Source organism: Thamnophis sirtalis, unplaced genomic scaffold, assembly GCF_051295495.1.
Source record: "Thamnophis sirtalis isolate CommonGarterSnake01/CBP01778 unplaced genomic scaffold, rThaSir2_p1.2 scaffold_10, whole genome shotgun sequence".
Taxonomy (NCBI): Eukaryota; Metazoa; Chordata; class Lepidosauria; order Squamata; family Natricidae; genus Thamnophis; species Thamnophis sirtalis.
The window spans coordinates 41,419,249-41,434,959 of NW_028261390.1; the positions used below are offsets into that span (position 1 = coordinate 41,419,249).

Here is a 15,711-nt window from a genome sequence, read left to right on the forward strand (position 1 = left end):
CCAGTTTATTTAGCAAAACATATAATGTAAGATACTGTAATCTTAGAGATGCCTTTTTCAGAATAAATCATTTTACCACTGATTCCCTCATTAGAAGCTATTATCACTTAGATCAATGGCCTAAGACTTCAAGCCTGTAAGTAGAAATGACCAATGAATAGTTTCTAGAAATTAAAAAAGTATCTTGACTTTTCAGAACCTTTTGATTATGTTGTTAACTATTTTACTAAATTTTAAGTTATCTTTTAAATTTCTGTTTTTGCTGTTTTAAAACTGAAATACTTTATACATTCTATGACCTCTAGGTGACTTTCCATACCATCAACCATGGTATTCTCCTGGGGCGGCTTTGGAGGATGGGAATGAGAGGCCTTGTGCTGTCCTGGTTCACTTCCTTTCTTTGTGGCCACTCTCAGTCAGTGTTGATAGGAGGTGAGAGATCCAGCCCTTGCTTTAGGGGGTTCCGCAGGGCTTGGTACTCTCTCTGCCTCTGTTCAACATTTATATGAAGCCGCTGGGTGAAATCATCCATCACCATGGACTGAGGTATCACCAATATGCTGATGATACTCAGCTGTATGTCCTGGCCCGTGGTGAGTTAAGTGATGTTGTGTCCTCCCTCTTGCAGTGTCCAGAGACTGTTAGGGGCTGAATGGGAAGCAATAGGTTGAAACTAAACGCTTGCAAGACTGAGTGGCTCTGGATTTGGGGTACGTTGGCTAAGGGAGAATTGCCACCTTTGGTCTTGGATGAGGTGACACTACTCTAAGATCATGTAATATAGGGGTTTTCCTGGACTCATGACTCCTACTCGAAGAGGCCAGGAGGGCCTTTGCGCAACTGCAGGTTGTGCGCCAGTTACGCCCTTTCCTGGGCCAGCAGTCCTTACTCACAGCCACTCATGCCCTAGTCACTTCCCATCTTGACTATTGCAATGCACTCTGCATGTGGCTGCCCTTTAAGAGCATCCAGAAGCTCCAGTTGGTGCAAAATGCAGCTGTTCACATGGTTTTGTTCAGATCCGGGTGTGCACATGTATTACCTCTCCTGCAGGAGCTGTATTGGTTACTGATTTGCTTCAATAAAATCCTTCATGACTTGGGACCAGGTTATCTGAGGGATCATCTCTTGCCGGTCACATCTACTTGACCTATCAGAGCAGAGGCGACAGGGAATGTTGCAGGTTCCGTCCCCAAAGGAGATACACCTGGTTGGACCCAGAAGGAGGGCCTTCTTCATGGTAGCTCCCTCTCTCTAGAACATCATTCCCCCAGAGATTAGAATGGTCCCCACTCTAATACTCTTCCGGAAGGCACCAAAGACCTGGGTCTGGGGAACCCAGAGCAGGATGGAGCCCATTAAATGGCTCGTCTGATCTGTTGTTGCTGGGGTGGGGGGTGGTTTTGTTATATTGTACTAAATTAATTGATTTGATTCTTTTTGTTAGTTTTTATTGTTTAAAATGTGATTTTTATTCGGTAAGCTGCCTTGAGTCGCCATGGGTGAATAAGTGGCAATATAAATTCAATAAATAAAGAAATAAATAAATAGACATGCAGACTCTTGTGTATTCAGTTATACATTTGTATTATTCTCTTCTAGGGCACCTGAGAAATTTTATTAACTTAACCACATATTTTAAAAGTTGTATTTTGATTTGTTTTATACAAAAAAATACTAGGTAAAACATATCTTAATTATTTTAAAAAATTATTAAAAATAGTGGTAAATGATGCAGCATGGACATTTCTTGTGCAATCTAGTTATAAAGTTAAAAAAAATCCTTTTAGCATGGAATCCTATGTATGTTTTTCAGGGAGAAAGCCCAACTTCATTTGATTGAGTTTCTGAGTATAGGACAATATTAGACAAGACAGAGAACTCTATTCTATTCTATTCTATTCTATTCTATTCTATTTATTGAATTTATAGGCCGCCCAATCCCAGAATAATTTCAAAGTTCTTTTAATATGTTGAGAGAGCATAGAAAATTAAATATATTAATATGTTCAATACCCCTGGAAGATAAAGTTGTGTTGCTAGATTTCGGATGACATCTTCTGTTAGGTCAGAATGTTCAGAATCCCAAACTAATCCAATAGTAACTATTTCTGGAGAATTCATTAGAACACGGCGGATTTTAATTTTTTGGCCACAGTTGCTCTACAAAAAAAGAAGAGGGGACAAATAGTATGATCTAGATGCTTTTGAATGTCAAGAGCTTTATATAAACCACATAAAATTCACTTAGAAGACTATGCTTTATAATAGACAACATCTCCAATTTATTCACATGCCAAGTCCCATTATTTCTGATCTAAATGATTAGTTATAAAACTTAAATATGTTAGCAATATGCAGCAATTCATCTGAGTTTCCTACCACTTTTCTTTAAAGTAGGTTTCTTTAGAGACTAAAACAAATTAGTATAATTTGATTTTTTGGTCACTGCTGTTGCATAGTAGCAGACATTTCGGCAACCCTTATAGAGGCATAATGGAAAAACTACTCACAACAAAAACTATTTTGAAAACTGTTAAGACAATCCGATTTAATAACTATTAAGGTATGCCACTATGTTTTCTAAAACTGAAGTATTTAATTGCAATTAATTGTTCTGTGTATCAATAAGCTATATGATTTTTACTAAAAATATGCATATCACCAGTTATTTTAAAATTTTCAAAATGATAATTTTTATACTTGATAATGTAAAGACTTTCTGTATAATAATTTTTTTCTATATTATTTTTAAAATAATTAACCTTTTTCAAATAGCTATTATTTTATCTGAGAGCCAATACCAAATAATTGTTTAAAGGGTTACTTTTCCTGGGATCTTGTTTTAATTTTGTATGACAACATGTATTACTTTGATTTATGATTTAAATATTTGAAGGCAAAAGACAAATTTTAAAAACAAACTATTCACTTAATGTTAAAAGTTTGGATTTATCATGATCAGGGGAAAATCCCCCACCAAAATATTAGAGCACTATTTCTTTTGTTAACTTACCGGACAATTCCTGAAGTCATCTGTTGTATTTGCAGCCTGAAGCAGTTGAGCAAACATTTCTGGCTTAAGTCTTTCATGTCTTTCCACCATTCTATCAATTTCATTGCTGTAAATGAAATAATTTGATTTAGTCCATTTTATTATTGCAATTAATAGAATGTTCTTATATTTGTAATATTTATATTCTTATTTTCACTAAGAACTATAACATAGCACAATGGCACTAATTCATCCCATTGTTCCATATAACAACCCTGTGTGGTAGACTGAGATGAGATCATGACTGGCATTTCCCAAGTGAGTTTCCATGATTGAAGGTGGACATTTTATTGCTTACATTAAAGGTGATGAGTAAGATTAGGAAAAAAAAACATTTATTTCTTTTATAAATTTAGATCTATTTAGGGCTATGTAAATCTTACAGAATATTACAAGTACAAAAATGTACATGAAAGGAAAATGTATTATGTAAATATGAATGTAAATATTTTCAAGGATGGAAAAAAATCAGATGCTTAGACCTTAAAATCAGATAGGGGCCTTAATAAGGAGCCTACGAACTGAGCTCTGGTCAAAACTACAACAGGTTGCTATTGTTTTTATGACTAGAATTTCTTTAAAAATGCTTCTGGAAAAAAACATGGCTTGAACATTCCTGTTCATATGAGGCAAATATACTGCAATAAACTTTTCCTTTGTAATTAAAAATACTGGGTTATATTGACAAAGCAAAATATTTTGCTATAATTTCAAAATTCACTAGACATTTCATTTATAGAAAATTATTCTATAATTAAAATTATTTATGGGCTTAAAATTTGGCAAATGTAGTGATGTCTAAAAATTATGTCTGTTATTCCATTCCATCACAATAACAAGATTATACTTGTTAAATGGATATATCTAGCTTACCTATAAATGTCCAGTATACTTGGAAGCAGGATTACAGCTTGGACTGATGGGAAATCATTCCGTGTAGTAGAATAAGATAATTTATTCCAAGAAGAAATTTCCTCTGCTGTGTCTTGTGAAATACTTTAATTTAAATTCTCATTTCCACCATCTGGGAGGAAGCAACTTCCTATTAGTTCAAGCTGTTATTTTAGTTCCCAAAGGAGGAAAATAAAGGCTGATGTAATAATCTTAAGAAATATTTGATCAGGTCAGAAGTTGCCAACTGTCACGACTTCTGAGCCTTAAAAACCTTTATATCTGTAACTTTTATCTAATTCTTATGCACCACCCAGAATTCTTTTTGTAAGATGGGTGGTTATTTAAGTGTGAGCAGAATCAGACTTATTTACTACTTCAATAAGGGACTACCAGAAAATCCTAATGCTGTAATGTAAAGTTGGAAAAACATCCAAGAAAATAATTGTAAACCATTTCTAGACAGTTGTGAAGAAAATTATGTGGACTTGTCCATCAAATCACCAGAAGCTGAGCATGTAATATATCTTATTGTGTTCATTAGTGTTTTTATCAATAGAATATCGCCCAAGGCTAGTAGATATTTCATTCTCACTTAACAACAAATACAATTGAATTTTTAGAACATATATATCTCTCTCCTAGGAACTGATTACACTTTCAGATGTAAATGTTCTTCAGCTTTAACATGATAAAGAGGTAATTAGGTTATTAATCAAAGCTAGTATTTTGCTCTAAGATGTGTCTCACTATTCACACTAAAATTGTTAACTTATGAGACCAATGGAGGAAAAATAACAAATAAATTTACTTACCATAATGCTGTGGTTGAAATGTAACGTACAAATTCTGTGAAAGGCAAAGGGTCTGAAGATGCCCCACAAGTACAACATACACACTGTAAATAAAAGAAAGGTTTTTTTTTATTTTTAGAGATTTTTAAATATTAAAGGAGTAAAATAAATATGAATAAATATCTTACCTGTTCATATAATGTCATAGCAAACTTTTGATGTGTTATGCAGGATTTGGAAGTGCACATATCCGTTCCATTGCTTGGTACTATGTGATAGTGAATTCTCTCAAGGATATTTTCCTAAACAAGTAAATGTCTTATATTAATCATGATTATGCTATGCAATCAAGTTGGTGTTGACTATAAGAGGCTTCATATGCAAACATTATCTGTCCCCAACCTGTTCTTTCAGATAATACATTTCACCAATTGAACCTTCAAAATGGCTTGTACTGTATATATGTTTTAATATAGTCATTTTTATCTCACAAGAACAATTTCTGTTTCATCCTTTGCTCTATGTTCCTATCGTGTTTCCCCCAAAATATGATCTACTCAGAAAGTAAGTCGTAGCTTGATTTTTACATGTGCACCTGCTATAAGCCCTAACCCCAAAATAAGCCCTAATTAAGACCCCAACCACTACAGGGTGCACAGGTAAAAGCTAGAGTGGGTATGGGGGGGTTGGAGCTGCCCTACTACTTACCTTTGCATAGTTGCACACCTCATAAGAAATGGCTATTTTTTTTTGCTGCAGCCAGCAAGGCTTTCCTGAAGGCCCCTGTAGCTGATAACAGATCGATCTGGAGCTGTGTTATCAGCTGCAGAGACCTTCAGGAAAGCGCTGCTGGCCTTATCAGGCGAAGAAGTTCCTGAAGGCCTCTGATAGCAAAAAAGAGGCCAGGGGCAACATGCATAAGTGAGTCAGTGAACGACGACTCTCCCCCCCAAAATAAGACCTGGTGACATTTTTGTTGGGTTTTATTTTTGGGGAAACGCAATATGCCCAGGATAAAGGGAAAATAGCGATTGGGGAAAAAATTAAGTGATCCCTCCCCATTGTATTCAGAATTATAATCTTTGTATCAAATGAAATGATGACCCAATTCTAATTAGGTATATACAATAGCTCAATTTTTTAAATATTACAAATTATTTATTTGTACTTTATTTTCAGTCTTTAAAAAAAGATTATCATTGTTGTTATAATCCTTTTCAGAGTCCAAAAGCATATTGCCCTAAACTAATTCATCTTTTGAAATATCAAGTATGGCTCTTTTGCATTCATTCCAAGAATCAAAACAATATCCAAAATAAATGTAAAATAAATGTTAAATACTGTAATATCATGATACTTACAAAACATTCTGCAGCATCATCCATAAAACCAAGCTGAAATCGCTGTTCATCTTTAAAACTTTCAGCCAAGGCATGCCTCATGTTATTTGAAGGGAGAGCCTTTTCTCGACTGTGTTGGAATTGGGAAAATATTGTCTGGAAATCAATACCAATATTTATGATTTTATCTATTAAATGATTGGGAACAATATAGCAATAGCAATAGCAATAGCAGTAGCAGTTAGACTTATATACCACTTCATAGGGCTTTCAGCCCTTTCTAAGCGGTTTACAGAGTCAGCATATTGCCCCCAACAATCCGGGTCCTCATTTTACCCACCTCGGGAGGATGGAAGGCTGAGTCAACCTTGAGCCCATGAGATTTGAACAGCCGAACTGCAGAACTGCAGTCAGCTGAAGTAGCCTGCAGTGCTGCATTTAACCACTGCGCCACCTCGGCTCTTAGCATACATAAGTACATCAAAACAGAGAGTCTAGCATTTGGTGGTGCTGAGAACTTGTGATTCTCCAGATGCTACTGAACTAGAATGAAGATTTTTCACTATTAGCTGGCTATCAATTCTGGAAATTGACCTTCAGTAACTAAAAGGCAATTTGTTCCTTATCTGATATAGAAAACTGTTCTGTAACAATGCCCATTTTGAAAACAGCACAGGTATCCAATACATAATACTATTTACTTGTGATACGCCATAATTCACTTCTGCTTTGTTCCTCTTACAAGTTGATAGGCTAAAAAGGACTCAAAATCAATATTCTTGGCTGTTTACAATATGTTTGAATTCAAATCTTGCTGTTTCATCTGCTATCAAATCCCATTAATAACCCAAGAATCTGGAATCTTAGAACAATCATGAGCCATGATGGCACAGTGGTTAGAATGCAGTATTGCAGGATAACTCTGCCCATTGCCAGGAGTTTGATCCTGACTGGTTCAAGGTTGACTTAGCCTTCTATCCTTCTGAGGTTGGTAAAATAAGGACCCAGATTGTTTAAGGAAATATGCTGATTCTTTAAGCCACTTAAGAGACTGTTGTAAAGCACTTGTGCTATTGCTATATTTCTACTTATTTCAAATAAGAGAGAATTATATTTGAAATGGACTATAGTTATCATCATCAGAAATATATTTTAAAAATTCCACCAAGAATTTTCTTGACATTTGAGCTCATTGAAAATCAGAAAAGTTGAGCCAGAATGTTTGCTTCTGCTACAATTATGAGGAAATCATAAAAGGCTAAAAGATCAACACTTATAGCAAATCAATTCCTACAATGGCTAATCATGGCAGGAAAGCTGTATCTTTATCCTTTCTTTAGCAACTTGTGTACTCATGTAAGCATGCAACTATACAAAGAACAGCAACAAAATGAGGCAATATAATATTCCTAGTAGTAAATGAAGAAAGAACTGGTATTCAATAATTACACTTGTTTTTCTTATCTATTTTTCCCCTTTACTAAGCTAAATCTGTTTTAGACAAAGAACACACAATTAGTATCCGTTAAACCAATTCATGGGCCTCTCAACCTAATTTCAAAACACCGATACAAAGAATCAATCCAAACATCTGCCATAGATTATTTTTTAGTTGGTTCCTCAAGTTTTGTGGAAATAAAGAGTATCACTAAAAAATGTTCTAATCTAATCAATTTCAAAATGCTACCATTATTATATGATAATCCACAAATTGTAATCGAAGGAATAAGTCCTTAAAAAAAATGCCCACTCTGCTTTAGGGTTTATGAATATTGATCAAAACCAATTAAAACAATTAGCAAATCATACTTTAAAGTTTTCCCCCCTACAATTTAACTTATTAGATGTGTCAATGAATCAGAGATTTTCATGAATAGTTGCCAAAATTAATTTTCATTCATACAAGATAAATAAGAAAATTATGAAATTACCTTCAAAGCACAAAATATGCAGGCATCACCTTGGCAAACATGTCCTGTGAGACCTCTTAAACTTCGACGGAATATATCAAGTTGCCATAAAACCTACAAAGAAGAAAAAACTAATATCCATTTTTGCCAAAGATTTATTTTTATTCTAAAGGTCATCTACAATTGCTATTTTTTGCTACAGATGCACCACGATAACATGAAATACTACATTTACATTGCTTTTGAGTGGATGATCTTAACTTTAATGGATCCTGCAATAATTCTGAATAGATATTAAATGACAATCCATTGTTTCCTATCCAACTAGTTTTCTTTCATTCAGTCTATTATTGTTTAAACCAATGTATAATTTTACGCAATATTTTTCCTAGTAATTTTCTTGAGTTGTTATGGTTATTCATACAGGATATAGGATATGGATGTATATATTATGTGTGTGTCTATGCATATATAATTTTACATATCATAGTCATTTCACTGAACATAACAATAATGAGCACAAACCCTATAATAATTATTGTTATATATTCATATGTCACATTGAAGCAACATTCTTCAGAACTCTGATTTTAAAAAAGAATGGGCATTACTTGATCACTTCATAAAGCTAAAAATAATTAAACCCATAATTCCATACAGTATTTTGTACTGTTTGGAAGAAGAAACAGCAGTTAAACAGCCTTTTAAACTAAGAACATATCACTTGGTAGGACAAAAATAAACCAGATTCCATTTAATAAAAAAACTTAGCATCACTTCCTGCCAGGAACAAATATGGAGTACATGAGGGTATATTAACTCTAAATTTTAATTCATATCAAATAACCATATATGCAATCATTTCAATTTCTAAGACAAGAAAATAGGTTTAATTTTAATTGTGTATTATTTCAGAAATAATTCCAATTATTAAATATATCTCATAAGCATCCATCATATCATGTAGGTAATTCTTTCCATGAACAAATGTCAAATTGTCATATTTTAACCCAGTACAGAAGAAAAGATACATCTAAGAAAAATGCTTAAAACTCTTAAGGAAACCCTTGCTAGCTTAGTTAGATGCAAAGTTTGACAGTAATATGAACAATAAATAATTTTTGATAGTAAACATTATGAATTTTAATCCAGTCAATTTATTCTTGCAAAATAATAGTATTTTGCTATGAAAGAAAGCCATCATTAGTGGATCAATCATAGTATTCACCTTTGTTCAACACTAACTAACATGAGGGGGAATTAAGGAAGAAGGGACAGATACAGCACTTTTCAATAAGTTTAGGAAAATGGAATTTTAATTATTGATAGTATATGATATTTTAAAATTATGCTTTAATATTCATATATTGTGAAATTTTTCAAGTAACATTATTATTGCAAGGCTGTGTAGTTGTCATAACATCCTCTAATATACAATATCCTTTCCAGAGAATTATTGTACTTAGAATAATAATACTTTGAATTACAGCCAACCTCACAAGCACTTCAGATACTCCAATTGAAATTCTTTGTATTTCATTACAAGTGGTGGGTTTCAAAAAAATTTGAAACCTCTTCTGTAGGTGTGGCATGCTTTGTGGGAGTAGCTTGCTGGCCATTTGACCGGGTGGGAGTGGCTTGCCAGCTATGTGATTGAGTGGGAGTGGCTTGGCAGTCATGTGACTGGGTGGGCGTGGGCAACTTGTAAAATGTGGTGAAACTCACTTAACAACGCTTTTGCTTAGCAACCAAAATGTTGGCTCAGAAACTCTTGGCATTTGAAGCACGCAAGTCTTAAAGCTGTCAAGTTACAACCTTTCACCCCTAACCAGGGATGTGCAGTCACTAGAGTCAGGGGAGGCGGGGCCTCACCAGTCTCCTGAGGGAAAGGAAGAATTTTAAATATATTTTTTTAAATAATTAAAGCCAGGGTAGTTGCTACCAGATTCAAAGTCACAGTGGCTTGGTGTCTGCTCTCCGTGTTAACTATGGGAGGAGGCCAGAGAAGTCAGAGCCTCTTTTGCCTAAGGAATTGTTCGCCTTTTAAAAGTTAAGGCGGAGTTAACAAGCGAACACTTTCTTATGCAAAAGAGGCACTGATTCTCCCGCCTCCTGATCGGGGAGCAGCGAATCATGCCTTAGGAGCTTACATTGATCACGCTTACGTTGGCCGGACAAGAGGAGAGTTGAGAGAGTTTCTACAGCTGGAAAAGGTGGATCGGACGAAGGGAGGGGGGGATTCAAATTTATTGTAATTTAATTTGTAATTTGTAATTTAATAAAAAAAATTAATTTTTTATTGTGAGGTTTGTGTGTGTGTGTGTTTTTTTTTCTTTCTTCACAGCGGTGGGGTCGGAGGAGGCAGGGGGGCGAGGCGGCGGAGCACGGAAGCGGCAGGGACGTTCTCGCCGCTGTGTTTCAACAGGACAGGTGTCTCGCATTTATGTCCGCCATAAACGCGAGACACCTGGCCTGTTGGACACAGTGGTGGTGGGGGGAGGAATTGGCTGGGTGGGCTGGCTGGCTGGGGAGGGGAGACCCCTTTAAAGCCCAGCACCGAGCGGGGAGGAAAAGGAGGAGGAGAGCGGTGAGTCCAGGCAGGGAGCAGGTTGGGTGGGGTGGGTGGGCTGTGGCTGCAGGCTGGGGCAGCAGGATTGTTCGTATGAGGAGGCGGGGGGGGGGGCAAGGCGGCGGAACGTGACGGCGGCGAGAAGCATCTCAGATGGAGCCGGGACACCCGGAAGGCAAGCCGGAACTTAAAGGCATGCCGAAGTTCCGGCTTGCCTTCCGAGTGTCCCGGCTCCATCTGAAATGCTTCTCGCCGCCGTCGCGCTCCACTGCCTTGCCCCCCCTGCCTCCTCATACATACAATCCTGATGCCCCGGCCTGCAGCCAGCCCAGCACCGAGCAGGGACGAGGAGGAGGAGAAGACCGGTGAGTCCAGGCAGGGAGCAGGTCAGGCGAGGGGTGGGTGGGCTGGCTGCAGGATTGTTCATCGGAGGTGGGGGGCAAGGCAGTGGAGCGCGACGGTGGCGAGAAGCAACACCCCCACCACTGTGTCCAACAGGCATCTCGCGTTTATGTCCGCCATAAACGCGAGACGCCTGTCGGACACAGTGCCGGGGACGTTGTTTCTCGCCGCTGCTGCAGTCTTGCCTCACCAACGGTAACCGTCACCACACATCACTGCCACTAACCCTTTAGAAAAAAAAACCCAGAGATGTTCAAACTTGATAGCTTTAAGACTTCAAGGTTTAGATAGGACTGTTAGAGGTGGGTGGAGTGATGGGTGAGCGGCGGGCAAGGCAAGCATGGTGCGGACGGGCGGGGGGACGGAGCTGGAACAGGTTCTAAACGGCATGGTAATTTGTGGAACCTCTTCTATAGAAGAGGTTAGAATTGGCAGGAACCCACCTCTGATTACTACCCACGTTCTAATTTTATATATTATCCAAAAAATCAAAGATAACCAACATACATAGACATATAAATTCAGTACCATAGAATAAGATATATAAACATATAAATCACATAAACTTGAACCTTTGAGAAACAGTCACTTTAATGACTGTGCAAAGTATCTATCTATCTATCTATCTATCTATCTATCTATCTATCTATCTATCTATCTATCATCTATCTATCTATCTATCTATCTATCTATCTATCTATCTATCTATCTATCTATCTATCGTGGGATTCAAATAATTTAACAACCAGTTCTCTGCCCTGATGACCAGCTGGGTAGGAGTGGCTCAGTGGTCATGTGACTGGGTGGGCATGGCCAACTCAATATCACTCACATCGACGGGCGCATCACCTTAGCTGTTACAATGTAATAAGGGTTAACTGGAGAGGCACTTTCTGTAAGCAGGGCAATGTGTGTGTGTGTGTGTATGTTTCACAAATGGGAAGTTTTGACATTGCTATGTTTCCAATATTCATATTGTAATCATTAATTTTCATGATGTATTAGCTAACTGTTATCACAGTTTATCTAAGGGACCTTGTTGGAATTAATATTCTACAGTTTTTTCTGAAAGGAGGAGCTTATTACCATATATTGATCAATATTTATTTCAACTACAATTGTAAGAAATGCCTATTTTGGGAGTGACCTTTGAACTGTATAATTAATAAACATTTGTTAATTCATTTTTTCAATAAATGTTGCATCTATTTTCAATATTTTTATACCAAATATTTTATCTAGATGCTCCTTGTGATCAGTTGTGTCAGAAACAGATATTTAAAACTACCTTTATTAAAAAAGATAACATTATAGCAAAAAAAAAAATGTCTGAACAAGCTGTAAAATTGAGAATTGCGTGTGTTTACCACCTTGAGTTATTTATAAAAATAATAAAGGTGGCGCATAAATAAAATTAAGAATTGCACTGATGAAGAACTTTGAAATCCATTATACTCTTTTTTTCCTCAAAATAAATTATCTTTTTTGTATTCCATAAAATTTGTCCTTTCATTATGATATTTCATCCATCCCTTTTTGATATCTTTGGTCTGGTCTATAATTTTTTACTTGATTATTATCTCATCTTTAACAGACAACCAAATAAAAATTAACTGTACTGGAGTTTATGACTAGTAAGAGTAATCATTTACTCCCTGTTGCCACTAGAAAGACTTTTCTCTTAACAAAGGATATCAAAACAATCAAAAGTATGAAGTGGAAAACTCTTAACATATATTGGTAGTAACAGGAATGTAGATTAACATATCTGTAATACAACATGTTTACAGTGCTTTCACAACTCATGGAGCTCTTTGGATTGATTGTAGCTTTTCCTTACCTGTACGGCACTGTTAAGAAAGCAGCTGTTTTGTCCTGGTTCATTTAACAAGCCTTTGGTGGGAGCCAGGGACATCACACTTCCAGGCTGATACACTTTTCCAAGATTTCCTCCAGGTTTTCTCAAGAATTTTGCCCATGCCATTATTTAGGAAACAAATATAGATTTATATAAAGGAAGATATAAGTAATCTGAGCTAAACAAGGCAATTCAGACAACAGCCTTTAAAAAATTATGGCACTGTGATCATGCTTCCAACTCTTCAGCCTGCACTTAAATAATGTGGTTACGCTCTGTTTGGTTTATGAAAATAGTTTTTAAAAGCTGATCAAAATAGAGCATAAGAATATCAGAAACTCCAGTGAATAAAGTTGATGTAATCTGAAAAACTGTAAAAATAATTATTGATAATGCTCATCTTCCTTTTAAATTCTACTGTAGTATCATTTTGTCAAAAGTTTTAAAAATAAAATAGCAACTATCAAAAATCAGGAGTTCTTAGCTCGTATTGTATGCAGGGATTTTATGTTGATTCTTCTTTCTCAATATTGGCAATATATCACATTTCTTCTTTTGTGTCGCCGAAATAATTCTATGCATAGTTCATATCATCTTTCAAAATCTGAAAGAAAGGGGAGGGGTAATTATAATTATACACTTTCTTCGCCAGTCTCTGCCTCTGCCCAAAGAAGAAAAATATCCAAGACGCAAACAGCATCAGGAGGCCTGCACCAAAGTAACAAAGCACATAAGCAACGCTTCTAGTTACAGCCCCTGGAATAGAATCTTTGCTGGATACCTCCTACTTAGTAAGCAAAAGAAGAATGGGAGTGGCCAGTAAGCATATAAATAAAAGTGCTGCCAGCAACAAGATGTCAAAAACATGTTTCAGGTTATGTGTTACTGTTTGTTTCAGAGGACAGGATATTACCTAAACACAAGTAGTAGTTTTTCCCCCCAATACTAATTTACTTCTTATATTTTCCTATCACAAACTGTGGCTTAGGTATAAAAAACCTACAAACACACACACAAGCACACACACACTCTCTTAAACACACACACACACACACACACACACACACACACACACTTTTACCTTAGGAGTCTTTTGATTTCAGACCTTGTTTACTATGAAACTTGTGGTTTTCTAGGAATGCTGCTTTATTGGGACAGATACTTATAATTTATTATCACATTAATTTAAGTAACACTGATTTGATATGAAATGTTTGATATATAGTAAATGTTGGTTTAGCAACACAGATGTTATTTCATTCTTAATTTTGTTTCAGAGAAAAATATTAAACATTATTTAATAGGCATAGAGAACCACTATTTTTTCAAAAGCACCACTGCGGCTAGCGTTTAATTTTATACTTTTTTTGAGTGCTTTAGAGAAGAAAGCTGTTAGCATTTAATAAATATACTGTAGCTTGTATTTTCATATGACACTGACTTTATTAACAGAGACATTATTTCATACAAGAAACACTAACTAAATTGCCAGAGACATGTGATTTCATATCACATACACTGATTTATTTGGAAAAAGGGGCATGACTCTTGGTAGATCATTTAACAAACACTGGTTTGTTGGGAATGAGCTTTGCAATTTTGGAAACGTTTTTGTCTGTCATTTATTTTTTTATCTTCAGAGAAATTTGTTAAAAACAAATCACTTAGGACTTGTTTATTGGGGTGGGTAACTTGTAACATAGTTAGAAATACTGGTTTACCAAGTTACATACTTCATATCCTATGTAGAATGTTATAGTATTGGGCTAGAATTTCAAACTTTTGGGGCATAAAGGAACCGGACTGCCCACCGCCTCATAAGCCCCCACAATGGCCTGTCGCAGCCAATGGCCAATGGTAGTCGAAGACACCCTGGCCCCCAATGTCCCAGGCTGGAAGGAGACAAGAAGTCCTCCAACCTGCGAACCCCTGCAGTCCTCCCGAGACAAATGCCCAACGTGTGACGAACGTCCAAACGGTGCCAGAGTCTCTCCCTATCACTGGAAGGGCCCGGACAAAAATCGGGCAGGATGATTTCCTGCGCCTGATGAAAGGGAGTGTTCACCTTGGGGAGAAAGGTAGGGTCAAGGCGAAGAACCACTCTATCCTGGTGAAAATGGCACCCTTGGAGGAAAGAGCGCCCAGCTCCGATATACGCCGGGCCAAGGTAATAGCCACCAGAAAGACTACCTTAAGGGACAAGAATCTCAGATGAACAGACCAGAGAGGTTCGAACGGGAGCCCCGTTAAGGCCCTGAGAACTAGCGGTAGGTCCCATGTAGGGAACCTGTGAATAGGGTGGCCTGAGATTGGCCGCCCCTTTAAGAAAGTGCTTCAGGGGAACGTGAGAGAGGGAGGAAGACCTCACCCCCCCCCAAGACCGAAGACAGTGCCGCAGGTGTTATGTGACAACCCATTGTCCAGACCCTTCTGCAGAAAGTCCAGGACATGAGGAATAGTGGCCCTGGCAGGATGAATGCCAAGCGGGGAGCACCACCTAACAAAGGCCGTCCAGGTGGAGTTGTAAATCCGGGTCGTTGATGGGCGCCTAGAAGCCTCGATGGTGCGTATAACTCCTGAGGACAGGTTAGCCCTCCTCAGAAGACGCCGTTCAAGAGCCAGGCAGTCAGATGAAGCCACTGGGGCTCTGGGTGAATCAAGACCCCCTGGCGCAAAACAACCTCCTCCTGTGGAATCCTTCATGGAGGAGCCACTGACAGCTGGACTAGATCCACGAACCAGGGCCTCCTGTGCCAATAAGGGGCCACGGCGATGACTAGTGCCCTCTCCACTACCACCTTCCTGGGGGTCCCCGGGATGAGGGGAATCGGGGGGGAAGGCATAAAGAAGGCCTTGAGGCCACCTGCTCCGGCGGGTCTGGAACCGGGTGAA

The 15,711-nt window shown here is 37.4% G+C and overlaps 1 protein-coding gene across 1 annotated transcript in view; it reads right to left on the minus strand.

Moving 5' to 3' along the window:
- USP53 (ubiquitin specific peptidase 53) overlaps positions 1-15,711 on the minus strand; it is a 43,430-nt gene that overhangs the window by 17,604 nt on the left and 10,115 nt on the right. Inside the window, exons 2-8 of the mRNA XM_014064524.2 lie at positions 12,802-13,423; positions 8,012-8,104; positions 6,102-6,236; positions 4,929-5,042; positions 4,762-4,844; positions 3,017-3,122; positions 2,017-2,163 (exon numbers count right to left, since the gene is read on the minus strand). Coding sequence (XP_013919999.2) covers positions 2,017-2,163; positions 3,017-3,122; positions 4,762-4,844; positions 4,929-5,042; positions 6,102-6,236; positions 8,012-8,104; positions 12,802-12,945 — 822 coding nt within the window. The 5' untranslated portion in view covers positions 12,946-13,423. The remainder of the gene's footprint in view (positions 1-2,016; positions 2,164-3,016; positions 3,123-4,761; positions 4,845-4,928; positions 5,043-6,101; positions 6,237-8,011; positions 8,105-12,801; positions 13,424-15,711) is intronic.